The sequence below is a fragment of the Eriocheir sinensis genome, chromosome 20, assembly GCF_024679095.1.
Source record: "Eriocheir sinensis breed Jianghai 21 chromosome 20, ASM2467909v1, whole genome shotgun sequence".
Lineage (NCBI taxonomy): Eukaryota > Metazoa > Arthropoda > Malacostraca > Decapoda > Varunidae > Eriocheir > Eriocheir sinensis.
In genome coordinates this window covers 6,479,635-6,493,971 of record NC_066528.1, presented here as the reverse complement: position 1 = coordinate 6,493,971, position 14,337 = coordinate 6,479,635, and the positions used below count along the sequence as shown (strand labels likewise).

At 49.5% G+C, this 14,337-nt stretch overlaps 1 protein-coding gene across 2 annotated transcripts in view; it reads left to right on the top strand.

Annotated features, from left to right (window-relative positions):
* LOC127001121 (uncharacterized) overlaps window positions 1-12,214 on the top strand; it is a 29,013-nt gene extending 16,799 nt beyond the window's left edge. Inside the window, exons 2-9 of one of the 2 annotated variants that reach the window (XR_007754729.1) lie at window positions 3,881-3,950; window positions 4,451-4,547; window positions 4,938-5,135; window positions 5,983-6,096; window positions 8,549-8,783; window positions 9,201-9,438; window positions 10,322-10,568; window positions 10,674-10,814. Coding sequence is in view for 1 of the 2 variants with exons in the window: in XM_050865302.1 (XP_050721259.1) it covers window positions 3,943-3,950; window positions 4,451-4,547; window positions 4,938-5,135; window positions 5,983-6,096; window positions 8,549-8,783; window positions 9,201-9,438; window positions 10,674-10,874; window positions 12,093-12,102 (1,101 nt within the window). In the remaining variant the exon portion in view is untranslated. Of the gene's footprint in view, window positions 1-3,880; window positions 3,951-4,450; window positions 4,548-4,937; window positions 5,136-5,982; window positions 6,097-8,548; window positions 8,784-9,200; window positions 9,439-10,321; window positions 10,569-10,673; window positions 10,875-12,092 lie in introns of those variants that run through there. The other variant, XM_050865302.1, reaches the window with a different exon arrangement.
* The last annotated feature ends 2,123 nt before the right edge of the window (window positions 12,215-14,337 follow it).

Below are 14,337 nucleotides of genomic sequence, written 5' to 3'. Positions count from 1 at the left end.
AAACTTGCTCCAGTCGGCCCTCCTGACGTTCCACCGCGGGGGCGGGAGAGGGGGAATGGGCGGCGCCACAGCGAGGGTGGTGATGGTGCCGTAGTGGTCGCTGGTGAGTGTGGGGTGCACCTGCCAGGTGGCGCCGGGCAACAGGTCACTCGACACCAGTGTGAGGTCAAACCGCCCCCCGCGGATGTGGGTGGCCTCGCCGGTGTTGAGGAGGTGGATGTGAGGGACGTCCTCGAGGAGAACTGCCAGGTGGCGGCCCGTCTTGTTGGTGGGAGACACGGAGTGCAGCGTGGGGTGGTGGGCGTTGAAGTCTCCTGCTACGAGGAGGCTGGAATGAGAGGCGAGGGTGAAGAGCTCCCCTACCTCCATCACGTGTCGCTGGCTCCTGTATAGGTTGTAGACAGTGAGCGAGAGGGCCCCCAGGTGGAGCTGTAACGCCAGGACCTCCACGCCGTCCCCGCAGTGCACCGGGGCGGCAATCCGGCGATGCGGTATGGAGCTCCGCACTAGCGCTGCGCAGCCGCGCCTGCCTTCCTGGGTGGCCGGGAGCGCATGGTAAGTGTAGCCTGCCATGCGCCACTCAAAGTCGGCCGGCGCAAGGGTCTCTTGTAGGAGGACTATGTCGAGCTCCTCCTCGAAGACAACCTGCAGCACCTGGTGCCTCTTGGGTCGAAGGCCCTGCACGTTCCACTGGAGCACCTTCAGCCCGGGCGCAGCGGCTTGGGCCGTGGGGGGTTCGGCTTCGATGTGCTCCTCCATCTTGGTGCTGCACATCCGCTGGGTGGGGGGAGAGCTGTGTGGCCTCCCTCGGTGTTGGTGGTGGATGGGGAAGCTGGCTGTCACTCCCCGCGATGGCTGTGGTAACCTCGTCGCGGAGCAGGGCGTCCAGCTCCTCCTCGGTGGAGGGGTTGCTCTCCGGGCGGGCCAGCATCATCTTCACCACCTGCATCACACGCTCGAGGATGGTGTTGACTATGGCGCGGATCTCCTCGCTGAGGCCCGTGCTGTCCCCTGAGGGTGCACGGCCATTCGAGTGTTGTGGCGGGGAAGTGAGTTGCGCTGTGGGCAGGGTGATGGGTTGCTGCGCTGCGGGCGGGGCGGTGGGTTGCTGGGCTGCGGGTGGTGGGTTGGGGCTCCCTTTGGTGTGCTCGTTGTCGTTGGCGGCGCCTGCCATTTCCTCTCCTCTGTGGTAGAGGCTGTTGGGAGGAGGGAAGGTGTGGCGGGGGATTAGCAGGATTAGCAGGGCTGGTGGTGGGGTTTCCTCCCCTCATTGTCGGCTGCTCGCCCACCCTAAATCCGGCCTGACCTGAGGTGGCCTCTCCAGGTGCGGGGTCCCTGGGGTCTCTGGGGGGTGGTCGGGTGACCCACGCCGGCCGATTTGGCAGTGGCACAGGAACAAATCGGTGGTTGCCATGGCGACGTGGGTGCCCGCGTGGTTCCTGTTGCAGCTGCTGGGGTCCCCGTGCCTGCGTCCTCCGGCGTCTCTCGGGGCACTGAGCGTTCCACGCGCGGTGCTTTTTGTTACAGTTTGGGCACCAAGCGGTGGTGACCTCTTTGGCCTTGTGGCGCCCGATGCATTCCTCTGTCGGGTGGGCCTGGCTGCACACGCCACACCTGACGGGGTACTTGCATGTTGCCTTGAGGTGGCCGAAGCGGTGGCACTTGTAGCACCTCACAGGCTCTCCTCGGTCGGGGCGCAGGAAGTAGCGGCCCCAGCTGCCCAGGTCGAGCTTGGGCGGCGGTGGTCCCTCGTACACCAGTAGCACCTGCCTGGTGGGGATATTAAACCTGCCTGCCCGTAGCCGCTTGGCGGAGACCACATGGGGATGGGCCTCTATCGCCTCGAGGGGGAGGCTGACGGGGTAGCGCTCTAATACCACCCTGCGCCTCCTCTCGCTCGGGTCGAGGAGAATCACCCTGTCGCCCTCCTGAGCGAGGCGGCGCAGGAGTGCCGCCGACTCGTCGTCCTTGGGGGTGAGGATGTACTCGCCGGCTAGCGTTGGCCTCACCTCTATCTTGAGGCTGGGGTGCTCGCCCCCGAGTGCAGTCACAGCCTGGTAAGCACTGGCTGCATCTCGTAGGTTTCCCAGCTTAAATTTTGGTCGGGCGCCGCTCCAGGTCCTGGACACCGTGATCCAGCCTTCGTCGTTCCCGTTGTCGTCCTCACGCTGGTCCTCGCTCCTGGCGCTCTCGTCGATGACGAGTCTACCACTATCGTCATCGTCGCTAGGAGCCTCTTCGGTGATAGGGAGCTCCCGGTCTGGGCTGCCTGGGCCCTTCCTGGGGGTCGCGTACCCTGCTGAGGGCGCCTGGGGGGAGTCGAACCGCATCCTCTTCGTCATAGTACGGGAGGCAGGGGGGTTCCCTTGGCGTGGTAGGAACGAGGCACGGCGGGGTGGGAGGCCCGCGTGGCCTGGGGCGCGGGACGGCGGGAAGTGGAGAAGGGAAGGAAAGGGGGGGGGGGGGTAGAACACTGTGGGGGGAGGGAGACCCGTGGCCTGGGCTGGGACGGCGGGAAGGGAAGGGCGCGGGGGCGGGGGGGGGACACAGCACGGCGGGAGGAGGGAGCCACGTGGCGTGGGCTAAGGACGGCGGGAAGGGGAAGGGGCGCGGCGGCGTGGTGGGGACACAGCACTGCGGGAGGAGGGAGACACGTGGCCTGGGCTAAGGACGGCGGGAAGGGGAAGGGGCGCGGCGGCGTGGTGAGGACACAGCACTGTGGGAGGAGGGAGACACGTGGCCTGGGTTAAGGACGGCGGGAAGGGGACGGGAAGGGGCGCGGCGGCGTGGTGGGGACAGCACTGCGGGAGGAGGGAGACACGTGGCCTGGGCTAAGGACGGCGGGAAGGGGAAGGGCACGGTGCAGTGGTGGGGACAAAGCACTGCGGGAGGAAGGAGGAGGGAGACCCCAGTGGCCTGGGTCAAGGACGGCGGGGAGAGGTCACACGTGGTGGGGGCGGCGGACGGTAGGGACGCCCCACCCTTAGCACGAGGGACCGACGCGTCGTTGCTAAACGAGGTGTAGAGCGGGGGAAGCTGAGGAGGTCGAGGGCAGCCACACCCAGGGCGCCTCGATGCGCTGCCGGGCTGAACCTGTTGACTTAACCCCGTGGAGCGGAGCGGGAACCAGCATCCGCTCTCTTCAGGGTCGCGCGCGCTACTGTACTTTATTTCGACAAACATACAAAGGTCATTAGGACAAGCACAGCACATAGAATAGGTGTTTGTGTGTGTATGCGTGTGTGTGAATGTTGTCAAGCGTGGATAACATTTACGTGTTGGTGTGTGTGTGGAACAATGTGTAGAAGTGGACAACAAGAGGACATGGACGGACAGTCAGAGATAAGCGAGTAACAAGAAGAGTTAACAATGAAGATACACAAGACGCGGACAACAGGGCATGCGACGAGAAACACGAACAATTGGATGGCGCTCAAAACACTCGCTACCACCAACAATTGGTGACCCCGGAGTGACAAGGACAAGGGTAGACGAAAACATTTCACATGAATACACTTATTAAGTCTATCCTTGCAGCGTCACGCTGTCCCTGTTCCTTAGTGTGTGGCAGCTAGAGATTACTATTATCTTATGTCCTTGGTCTTTTGTCCTTTCTCTCATCATGTTCTGCTGTGTCATGGTGAGGCCCCAACCCTGGCACTGTTTGACACCTCTTGCTTTAAAAGGTTGGCATCCTGATACTGTTGGTCATGACCGCACATTTCGTTTTGTCGTCCACAACGCCCGCAGCGCCTCATCTCATCGGGAAAATTTCTCTGTCTTGTTAATCACATGTAGCAGACAAGTGAAGTAAGTGATCTTGATGCAATCGATAACACTCCAGCAATGCCTCGTGACTCTCCATTGTCTTCCTTTGCAGAGTGCCTTGAGGAGGTGCGGGCGTGACCTTCTGTTCTGTTGTGGACTTTTCTCCCTGACACCATGTTAAGGTAAAGCTGTTGTTTACAAGCTTGTGTTTCATGTTCTTGTATGGTATATTTTTTTTATTAAATTGGCATGTTTGGGATTTATATAAGGTGTGAGGTTTTTTTGTATACATAAACATTACTGAAAATATTGCTTGAACATTTATCAAAACAGTTGACTTTCACCCAATCATGAACTAACAATGTGCATGTGCCACTTCTCTCAAAACTTGTGGATGGATAGTTGAAATGAAACAACTGTTTTTTTTTTTTTTTATACTACTACTACTACTAGCTACTACTATTACTACTGCTACTACTCCGACTTTCTGTTTACATACTCATAACAGAAAGCACTAACTATTTAATGTCAGCTGATGTTCAGATGTAAATCCACTTCAGTTTTTTTATTTGATTCCATAACGGAGTATTATTTCAGTGCGTGTCATGCAGCCTCATGACCCGCCTGAAATTGGCACTATCATCTTACAAATGACAGCACCTCCCTTTCCTGTCCCCCGCAGCCAAGGCAACATAAGTTCTGCAGGGAATTGTGAGCGGCGCAACGCCATCCCTGTCATCTACACCAGCGGAACATACTATGAAGTGGGCTTTGATGTGGTGAGTGGCATCCAGGCACTGATAGCTGTGTGGCTCTAGTGTTGACCCTTTGGGGAGTGCCAGCAGAGAGGCAGCCCATTAGTCCCTCATACTGGTAAACTCGGCAATCTCTTTTCCTTGTCTCTCTTTCCTCCTTTCTTGAGCTTGAATTCAAAAGAGGAATATCAAAACAGCTTTCAACCCAAGATTATTGTTCTTTGTCTTGTGGCATCTTCCTCTACCTACTTGTTATTGGGGCAGCAAGTTGTGGGCATTTACAAGTAATATTGTTGCACCCTTGGCTGCCCCCCATGCGTTGAAGAAAGTTAAAGGATTACCTCCTGGGCAGGCTCCGTCCTCCCCGCCTGAATGACCCACCTCCCGCCACCCTTGTGCTCGGCTCCTCCACAGGGACGCACCTTCCGGGGCCTCATCCAGGATTATCTGGCGTCGTCCGTGTGGCTCCGGGAAACACTTCTTCCAGCTTATGAGACAGAGGCTGGGCGGGCCGCCTATGACGAAACCCTTCCAGTCTTGAAGGAGAACTTTCCACAGTACCTCAGGGAACTGCAGGGCACGGCAGATGGGGCTCAAGTTCCCTTCCTCCACGTAAGTGTTGCTGCAGCATTCTGGCGGGGGAAGCCATCCGCAGCACAGCCCTCCTTCACTAGTCTGGCTGTGCCCCATCCATAAGTCTCCTTGAGCTCTTAACCTCTAACTGCATGTCTCCACCCCTGCCATAGCCCCGCTGCGCTCGACTTTTTACTCTAGCTCATCCCTATGCTGTCCAAATCCCTTATGCAAGAGTTGACCAGCAGCTTCATTCTTTCACCCCTTTCAGTGGTAAACTCTGGAACAGCTGTATTCTCTCCTGCCTACGAGTTGAACTTTGTCAAGAGGGGAGTATCAAGACACCCTTCCATCTGAAATTGACCTCTCCTCTGGCCACTCATCTCTACATTCTTTTGCAGAAGCAGCGCATAGCGACCTGTTTTGTTTTTCTTTAAGTTTGCCCTTGAGCTGCTTCCTTTACAGTAATAAACAAAATTATCATGCTGTTTGGGAGCCTGACCCCAGGGCTATGTTTGTGTCTCCAGCAAATACTTATACTGTTTGGGAGCCTCAGCCCACTGTGGTGTTTGTGAGGCTGCACCACAGCACCCCGCAGCCACAGAATGGGAGAGTGTGGCCACCTTCATCAAAGGCGCCAAATTGTTACCAAAGGAGCCACATGAAATACAAAGTGATGCCGATACAGCAGTTTCTTTTGAGCTCTAGGTACTACTTCTTCAAGACTGTGATGACACCTAGAGCACAGTAAAGGGCACTATTGTATCACTGTGTATTTGAATTTCACATGGCTTTTGTGATAGCATGGCGCCTGTGATGAAGATGGCCACTCTCTCCTCTTCTATGGCTCTGCAGCGGCTCCGAGTGAAGTCTTGCCTGTCCCCAGCTGGTCCTGCTGCACATGGACAGGATCATGACCATGGCGGGCCAGGCGGAGCAGCAGCCGTGCAGCAGTGACCTCAACGGCTGTTCCGACCTCAGCATCAACGGGGAAGACCAGGTGTGTTAACTGAAACATTACACTGGGTTAAAAAGTGTAAGTTGTCTAAGTTTTTTTCAACTGATTTAAGACAAATTTGCCCAGCTGAATCCGAAAATGACATCAGTTTCTTTTGATCAGGTCAGGTCTTTGTGCTAAGTCGATTTTTAAAAAATCCTATCTTATAACTAAATTGATTACATTTTTGTGACATTTTCGGCTGATTTTTGTTAATATTTTTCATCTGAAATAGGCTTTTAAGATAAAAAAAAATTAACACGATTCATTAATTAAATGTTACAAAAATTGAAGTGTATATTGAATAGTAGACATTGCTAAAGGTAAGTACATGTAAATTAGATATTAGGTCATCATTGTTCAAAATTCAGGGCATGAACTTAAGTTTCTTTGAACTCCTAGAATGCTCAGCGGTAGGGATGTCTCTCCACAGAGTCCTACAGTAATCAGCCATCATGACTGCATCCCAGCGTCCCTGATACCTGGTCTCCATCTCTTTCATGTCCTGATGGAATCTCTCCCCCTGCTCGTCGCTCATTGATCCCAGATTCTCAGGAAACCGATCCATATGTGAGAATAAGTAATGCATTTTGATGCTCATGTTGCATCCGAGGTTTCTGAAAGCAGTCAGCATATTGGTGACAAGTTCTGCGTAGTTCCTGGCCTTTTTGTTGCCAATAAAGTTATTCATGACAAGAACAAAAGCCTTCCACGCTTCCAGTTCCACTTCTTTCATTGAGTTTTCAAACTCTGGATCTCTGATGAGCTGACGGAGTTGAGGACCGTTAAATATGCCAGCTTTCAACTTCTCCATGGCTAATCCTTGAAAAGCGTGGCACAAATAAGTGAAGCAGCCACCATCCTTGTGCAGAGCTTTGGTGAACTGTTTGATCAAGCCGAGCTTGATGTGCTGCGGTGGGAAGAGCATCCCGTCTCTGTCCACCAGAGGGTTGTTTATGACGTTCCTTACTCTGCATGGCACCAATTACTCCCGTACAGGCCTGTCCTTCTTCGTGTAATGCTGAGCTTTGTCCCTACTGTCCCACATGCACAGAAAGCACGGGTACTTGGTGACCCCAGACTGTTGTTCCAACAAAAAGTTCACCTTCTTCAGGTCAACACAAATCAACCACTCATGCTTATCATAACGAACTTTCTCCAGCACGTACTTCACCGCTTCATACTTCTCCTTCAGTGTAGTCAAGTGGGCGAGGGGTACAGAGGCAAACTGGTTGCCGTTGTGCAGCAGATCACATTTCAGCAATCGCTTGCTGCTGTCAGAGAACAGTCTCCAATCTTCGCGTTGGTACTGTGCCACTCCAAACTTGTGCAGAAGCTGCGCAATATCTGTACAGTACACCAAGTCCTTCTCTTCAGAAAAAAATGAGGGTACTCTTGATGTCTGTTGCGGTAGAAAGTGATGCGAGCATTGTCAAGAGGAATTTTCTTTCCTTCAATCTGGATGCCAACAGTTCGGCAGAGGGCTTTGACAAGCCGAGATCGCGAACTAGATCATTTAGCTCCTTTTGGGATGAAGGATGTGGTGCATCACCGTCATGTAAATAGAAAATACCCGTACGTGTAAAAACAAACGTAAAAAACATCAAGTGGCGATAGATTAAAAAGTTGACCTGATTGAGTAAAAACAGTGTGAATTTTGGATTCAGCACATCAAAATTGTCCTGAATCAGCTAAAAAAAAACTTAGACGATAAATTTGTTGTTGGCCAGTGTTATTTTCAATGAGAATGTTCATCCAAATTACATTCTTCACAAAATCACAGTAATCTGATTTTTTGAAGGCAGAATATTATAATGTGAAAATAGTAATTTCTGCTGCTCCTACTACTACTACTACTACTACTACTACTACTACTACTACTACTACTACTACTACTACTACTACTACTACTACTACTACTACTACTACTACTACTACTACTACTACTACTAGTAGTACTACTACTACTACTACTACTACTACTACTACTACTACTACTACTACTACTACTACTACTACTAGTACTACTACTACTGCTACTACTACTACTACTAGTACTACTACTACTACTACTACTACTACTACTACTACTACTACTACACCCACCCACCCCTTTCACCACCAACACTGCTACTTTTACTGTTACTACTACTACTACAACTATTCCTCCTCCTCCTCCTCCTTCCACTACTACTACTACTACTACTACTACTACTACTACAACTACTACTACTACTACTACTACTACTACTACTACTACTACTACTACTACTACTAATAATAATAATAATAATAATAATAATAATAATAATAATAATAATAATAATAATGATGATGATGATGATAATAATACTTTTCTTGTGGCATGAGTCTGATGCCCACTCCACCCCCTCATACCCTTGACTGGGCCACTGAGTCTCACATGTGTAGTGACACACACAACACCCTTCTCCAGGTGTTGCTGGGCCACACAGAGGACACATTCGAGGAGATGATGAACTACCTGTACCTCGTGTCCGCCACCATCAGCGAGGAGGCGCCGGAGGGGAGGTTGGGCACGCGGACAGAGAGCTTCACGGCACTCTGCTACCCCGGACACCTGCCGGGCTTCTGCCTCGGCTACAACCGCCACGGCTTGGTCTCCGCCATCAATGTTATCGTCCCTCTGAAGGTCTTCCCCGCCAGGACCCGTGAGTGTGGCTGCCTGGGCACATGTTTCTCCATTGTTACTGGGTTGAGCGTAGCTCCCAGCCTGGCAGAGCCGCACAGTCTTGGCCGCCAAGCTGAGGGATTCTTTTTCTTCTCCAAGTTGTGGTTTCCCACAACTCGGCTTTTACGGTACCCATGAAGTTATAAAGTTTGGAGAAAAGTAAGGATAAAATGAGTTAACCGTCAACTTCATTGTCTGGTCCCATTCACCGTGGCTCAGCCTGATCCGTGTGGCCTTCCAGGGACCCAAGCACTTTCAAGGGGAAGCCTCAACACATCCCCCAAACTAAGCTGACATTATTTTTCTGACGTTTTTATCCCGTGATGAGATAAGTAACACTGCATAAATCAGTGGTGAGAGTGTGTGCTCCTGGCAGTAACCTTCCCCCCTTGGCCAGCGCGTCATTTCCTGTGCCGGGCGCTGCTGAGCGCCACGTCCGTGGAGGCGGCGCACGACATCCTGAGGGACCGCGGGACTGGAGGAGCCGACGGCTTTGGCGTCAACATGATCTTCATGAGGCCGGATGGTGGTCACGTCTTCCAGAACGTGGAGGTGGGGACGGCCGGGGCTGGGGATGAGAACCCGCTGTCCATTGTGACGCTGAGTGTCGGCGAACACTACTTCCACGCCAACAGGTGAGCCGCGCCTCTTTGCCACACTTAAGTTATCCCATTAATCATAGTTTTTTTTCTGTGGGAAGCCCAGAGGCTGGAGTTAATCTCTTGAATCATGGATTGGAACTGTGTGATGTCCTCGTCTTATACGTGGGACGACCGTGTACTCTAAGTGGACTGTGGGCCGTAGTGTCTGGTGATGGAGCAGGGAAAAACTGCCTCTCCTGGCCAGCACACTTGCCTGCTGCTGCAAGGAGAGGACAAGCTGCATGCATGCCTTCCTTTCCTCTACAGTTCAACACTTTTGGCATCTATAGATTCAATTCTGTGACCTAGCTGTGATTAGAGTGTCCTCAAACTCTGTCTTCTCCCTAGTCCATGGTGCGCACTTCTTGCCTACATTTTATACTCAACATCTCTCTCTCTCTCTCTCTCTCTCTCTCTCTCTCTCTCTCTCTCTCTCTCTCTCTCTCTCTCTCTCTCTCTCTCTCTCTCTCTCTCTCTCTCTCTCTCTCTCTCTCTCTCTCTCTCTCTCTCTCTCTCTCTCTCTCTCTCTCTCTCCATTCCATTCGTGCACGTCCCAGCTTTTATCTGCGTCTTTTGTGAGGCGGCCACGTCTTCATTGGCACCCAAACGACACCAACAAGAATAAAGTCAAGGGATAGGGTCTTGGTTGTTTTGGGTTCTGTGAGAGGCACCAAGTGTCTGAGCCAGGGCTACCAGGCAACAAGCATTCACCTTTCTCTTCTAGGAGGGGAGAACGGTGAGCTCGTGATATTACTATGCTTATCAAGTGCCTATCCCCGTTTTTTTTTTTTTTATGAGGCATTGTTTACTCTATCTGTGTGTTCCTCTGTTGTCTCAAAGGTTTAATTTCTGATCATCGTTTGTTGTCCTACCTAAGCCCAACTACGAATCTGCTGGCCTGGGTTTGAATCCTGGCCTGGGCAGTCGGCAGCAGCCCACCCAGCTGTTCATCCTTCCTCTTGGGCTAGCCGATAAATGGTTACCTGGGGAAACCTGAGGAAGGTAAACTGTGATAACCCAGAAGTTGCACTGGCCCTGCGTCCTGGGGTGATGGGTTCACACCCACCACAGCCTCAAGGGTCAGTGGTACGGAGATGATCACCGAGGCCACGTGCAACTATAGTGTATGCTCCAAACTTTTACTCAACGTACCTTACCAAATGATTATTGAACATTAAAGATTATGAACTATATTCTTGTGTAACTGTTTCCTGCTTGGCGTGGCGCAGGTACCTTCACCTGACAGGCATCCCGGAGAAGAGTGGTCCTCCCCAGGCCAGCAGCGAGCACCGAGAGGTCCGCGCAAGCCAGTTCCCGGCCCCCAAGAACCTGGCGGATCTGCTGGAGGTGCTCTCAGACACCAAAGACCCATGTGTTCCCCATCTTCATGGAGAAACCCCAAGTGACCCCCAGCTCGACCCTGGCCCTTGGTTAGTACACACACAGAGAGGGAGAGAGAGAGAGTTAGGTCAGGTTAGGTTGGCTTTATTACCTCCGCCAACGAAGTTGGGAGGAGGTTATATTTTCGGTCCGGTCAGTTTTTTTTTATTTGTTCGTTTGTTTGTGAGCAGTCTCCTGTACACACTTTTTGAGGATATCTCAACCATTTTTTTTCAGGGAAGCTTCGTGTCCATCCAGAATAGAATTGATGTGAAACGTCAAAGGTCAAGGTCAAGGTCGCATAAAACGTCTGATTGGCCATAACTTCGGTTCTCGTTATCGTAGAGACTTCAGATTTGGTTCATATTTTAGCTCATGGAAAGATGCACCCTGCATGACCTTGACCTTTGACCTTGACCTCGAAAAGTTCGCCCAAAGTCAAAGTTTCCAAAAAATTTAATTTCATCAAATTTCAAAACAAATGCTTCCATATTATGATGCGTGTCCATCCATAATAGAACCCATTATTTTTTTTTATGTCAAAGGTCAGGGTCGCAGAAAACGTCTGATTGGCCATAACTTCGGTTCTCGTCATCGTAGAGATTTCAGACTTGGTTAATATTTTAGCTCATGGGAAGAACGCACCTTGTATGGCCTTGACCTTGACCTTTGACCTTGACCTCGAAAAGCTTGCCCAAGGTCAGTTTCCAAAAAAATAGAATTTCATCAAATTTCAAAACAAATCCTTCCATATGATACACATTGCATGGCCTTGACCTTCGACCTTGACCTCGAAAAGTTCGCCCAAGGTCGAAGTTTAAAAAAAATAGAATTTCATGAAATTTCGAAACAAATGCTTCCATATGATGCATAGGATCACAGTTGATGCCCATACCAATTTTCAGGACGATCTTTGGCAGAGGTGCGCACTCTCAGAGAGCTATGCGTCTAGTTTAGATTAGGTTAGGTTTTGAATAACTTCCCTCTGTGAGATAAAAAATGGATATTGAAGAGTCCCTCCAGCTAAGTACTGGCCAGGACCACACAGCTCTGCCAGGGTTACAAGACAGTGCTGCCTTGCTCACCAACAAGCCACCGTGAGGTCAGCTGCAAGCCGTACACCGCACCCTTGCCAGCCCCGTCCTGAAAAGACTTCATCTGTCATCACTGTTCTCATCTGTCAGTTGCAGTATATGTAATTTTTCATCCAGCTCAGTGTGTGTTCATTGTCAGGTGCTGCTGCCAACCTGTTGATGGTCACTTTGCAGGTGTGTTTGATTTGGTCAAGAAGACGTTGGCCGTATGGATGAAGAACCCTCGGAAGGTTGGGCCCGTCATGGAGATTCCCCTACACTTCAACTGGACCACCTGAGCTCAGCCATTCCTCTAATATAGACTGAAAAACACAACTGATGACAATTTGACAAACAGCAAAACATTAATTTCCAAAAGAATGCACTACGTGACAGGGTTTGACTCAGAGCTGAACAGTCTATTTCAGAGACACTGGCTTTTCATTTATGGGTCAGGTCATATATATATATATATATATATATATATATATATATATATATATATATATATATATATATATATATATATATATATAGATATATATATATATATATATATATATATATATATATATATATATATATATATATATATATATATATATATATATATATATATATATATTCATAATGTCAGTCTATTTCCATGTATTAATCCGGACCCAGCTCACTCCGCATCCAATTTCAAAGAGCCATTTTTTCAAAGATAATATATATGTAATTCCAGTCTGTCTCCACGTATCAACCTTACCAGCCACACTCAGTTAATTTCTGCACCTGTATTACGTTTAGGAGAGCCAGATTTTAAAGGAAGACCTGCATACATAACGTCGGTCTGCCTCAGCTCAGTAAACCACCACAAATGTAAAACAAGTATATAAACGGGCATCGTATTGTTCCGCGCCCAGTTAACGTCGTCTCCAGTTCCGAAGAGTCACAATTTTTAGGTAAAATAAATCTACACGTCAGGCAATTTTGTCTCCATGTACCAACCACCTATACCAGAGGGACGGGGTTCACCTTTCATGGGAGGGGGTACAGATCTTGTCTGATGTCCTTCAACGTGGATTGGGGGCCCTGCAGGGTTTTATAGGGTAAGTAAGAAGGGGCCTAAGATGGCAATACCAAGTGGGAGCACTAAATGTAGTAATAATAATAGCGGCTGCAGGGTAAGGCAAGATGTAGGTCTAAATGTGTACTATACAAACAGTAGAAGTATTGGGAATAAGATATTTTTATTGAGGGGAAAGGCGTGCGTAGAGAAATTTGATATGATAGCGATCACAGAGTCATGGATAAACACTGCAGACAGACACTTTCTCCCAGAATTAGGGATTGAAGGGTATAAGTTATTCCACCAAGATCGAATAGGCAGGAAGGTGGGTGGGGTCGCGCTCTTCGTCAGGGACAATCTTAAGTGTGTCATTAACAACTCAATCAAGGAAGATAGCAATACAGAATCCCTCTGGGTAGAAACAATAGGTAGGAAGGAGAAGATTGTCATCGGAGTACTTTACAGACCGCCCAACCTTACCAGGGACAGTAGCCAACCCCTTTTACAAGAAATTAGTAGGGCGTTAAGATATAGGAATGTGTGTTTAATTGGGTATTTCAATTATAGGAACATAGAGTGGGATACTTTATCCGGAGACCAAGAGGCACAGGATTTGTTAGATGTGATACAGGATAGTTTCCTTAAGCAGTTAATTAGAACACCAACGAGGGAAGAAAATATTTTGGATTTGTTGTTAACTAATAGAGAGGACATAATAAGCAACATTGAGGTTGGGGATTCATTAGGTAACAGTGATCATAAGGAAATTAGATTTAATATTAAATGGGAGGATAGAGTCAGCAGTAACAACACATTAATACCTGACTTCAGGAAGGCAGACTATGAGGGGTTAAGAAATCAGCTGCAGAGGCTTAGGGGAGTGAGATCAGAAGTAGGTCAGGACCCAGAGCAGGGAGGGGCGTTAATCTCTGGTGAGGTCACTAGTCAGGTCAGTAGCTTGGAGGGTGAGTACAATAGTCTGGTCAGGGAGATTAAATTAGGACAGAAATAGTTTATACCTCACAGGGAAGTCAGGTCAACAGGTAATTACCCGCGATGGATGACAGAAAGGCTAAAAACTGAAACAGGAAGGAAAAGAAGACTATATGTTAGAATTAAAAGGGGGGAAACTCACCTAAGGGATAGTTACAACGATTTAGCTAGAGCAGTAAAGAAGAACACACGTATGGCAAAACGTAATTATGAGATTAAAATTGCCAGGGAAGCAAGGACCAATCCAAAGGGCTTCTTTCAGCTTTATAAGACCAAGGTTAGGGATAAGATAGGGCCGCTTAAGTCAGGAGAATCACTGATTGATAGAAATGAGGAAATGAGCGAGGCGTTAAATAGATATTTCTTAACTGTATTTACCAAAGAAAGATTAGA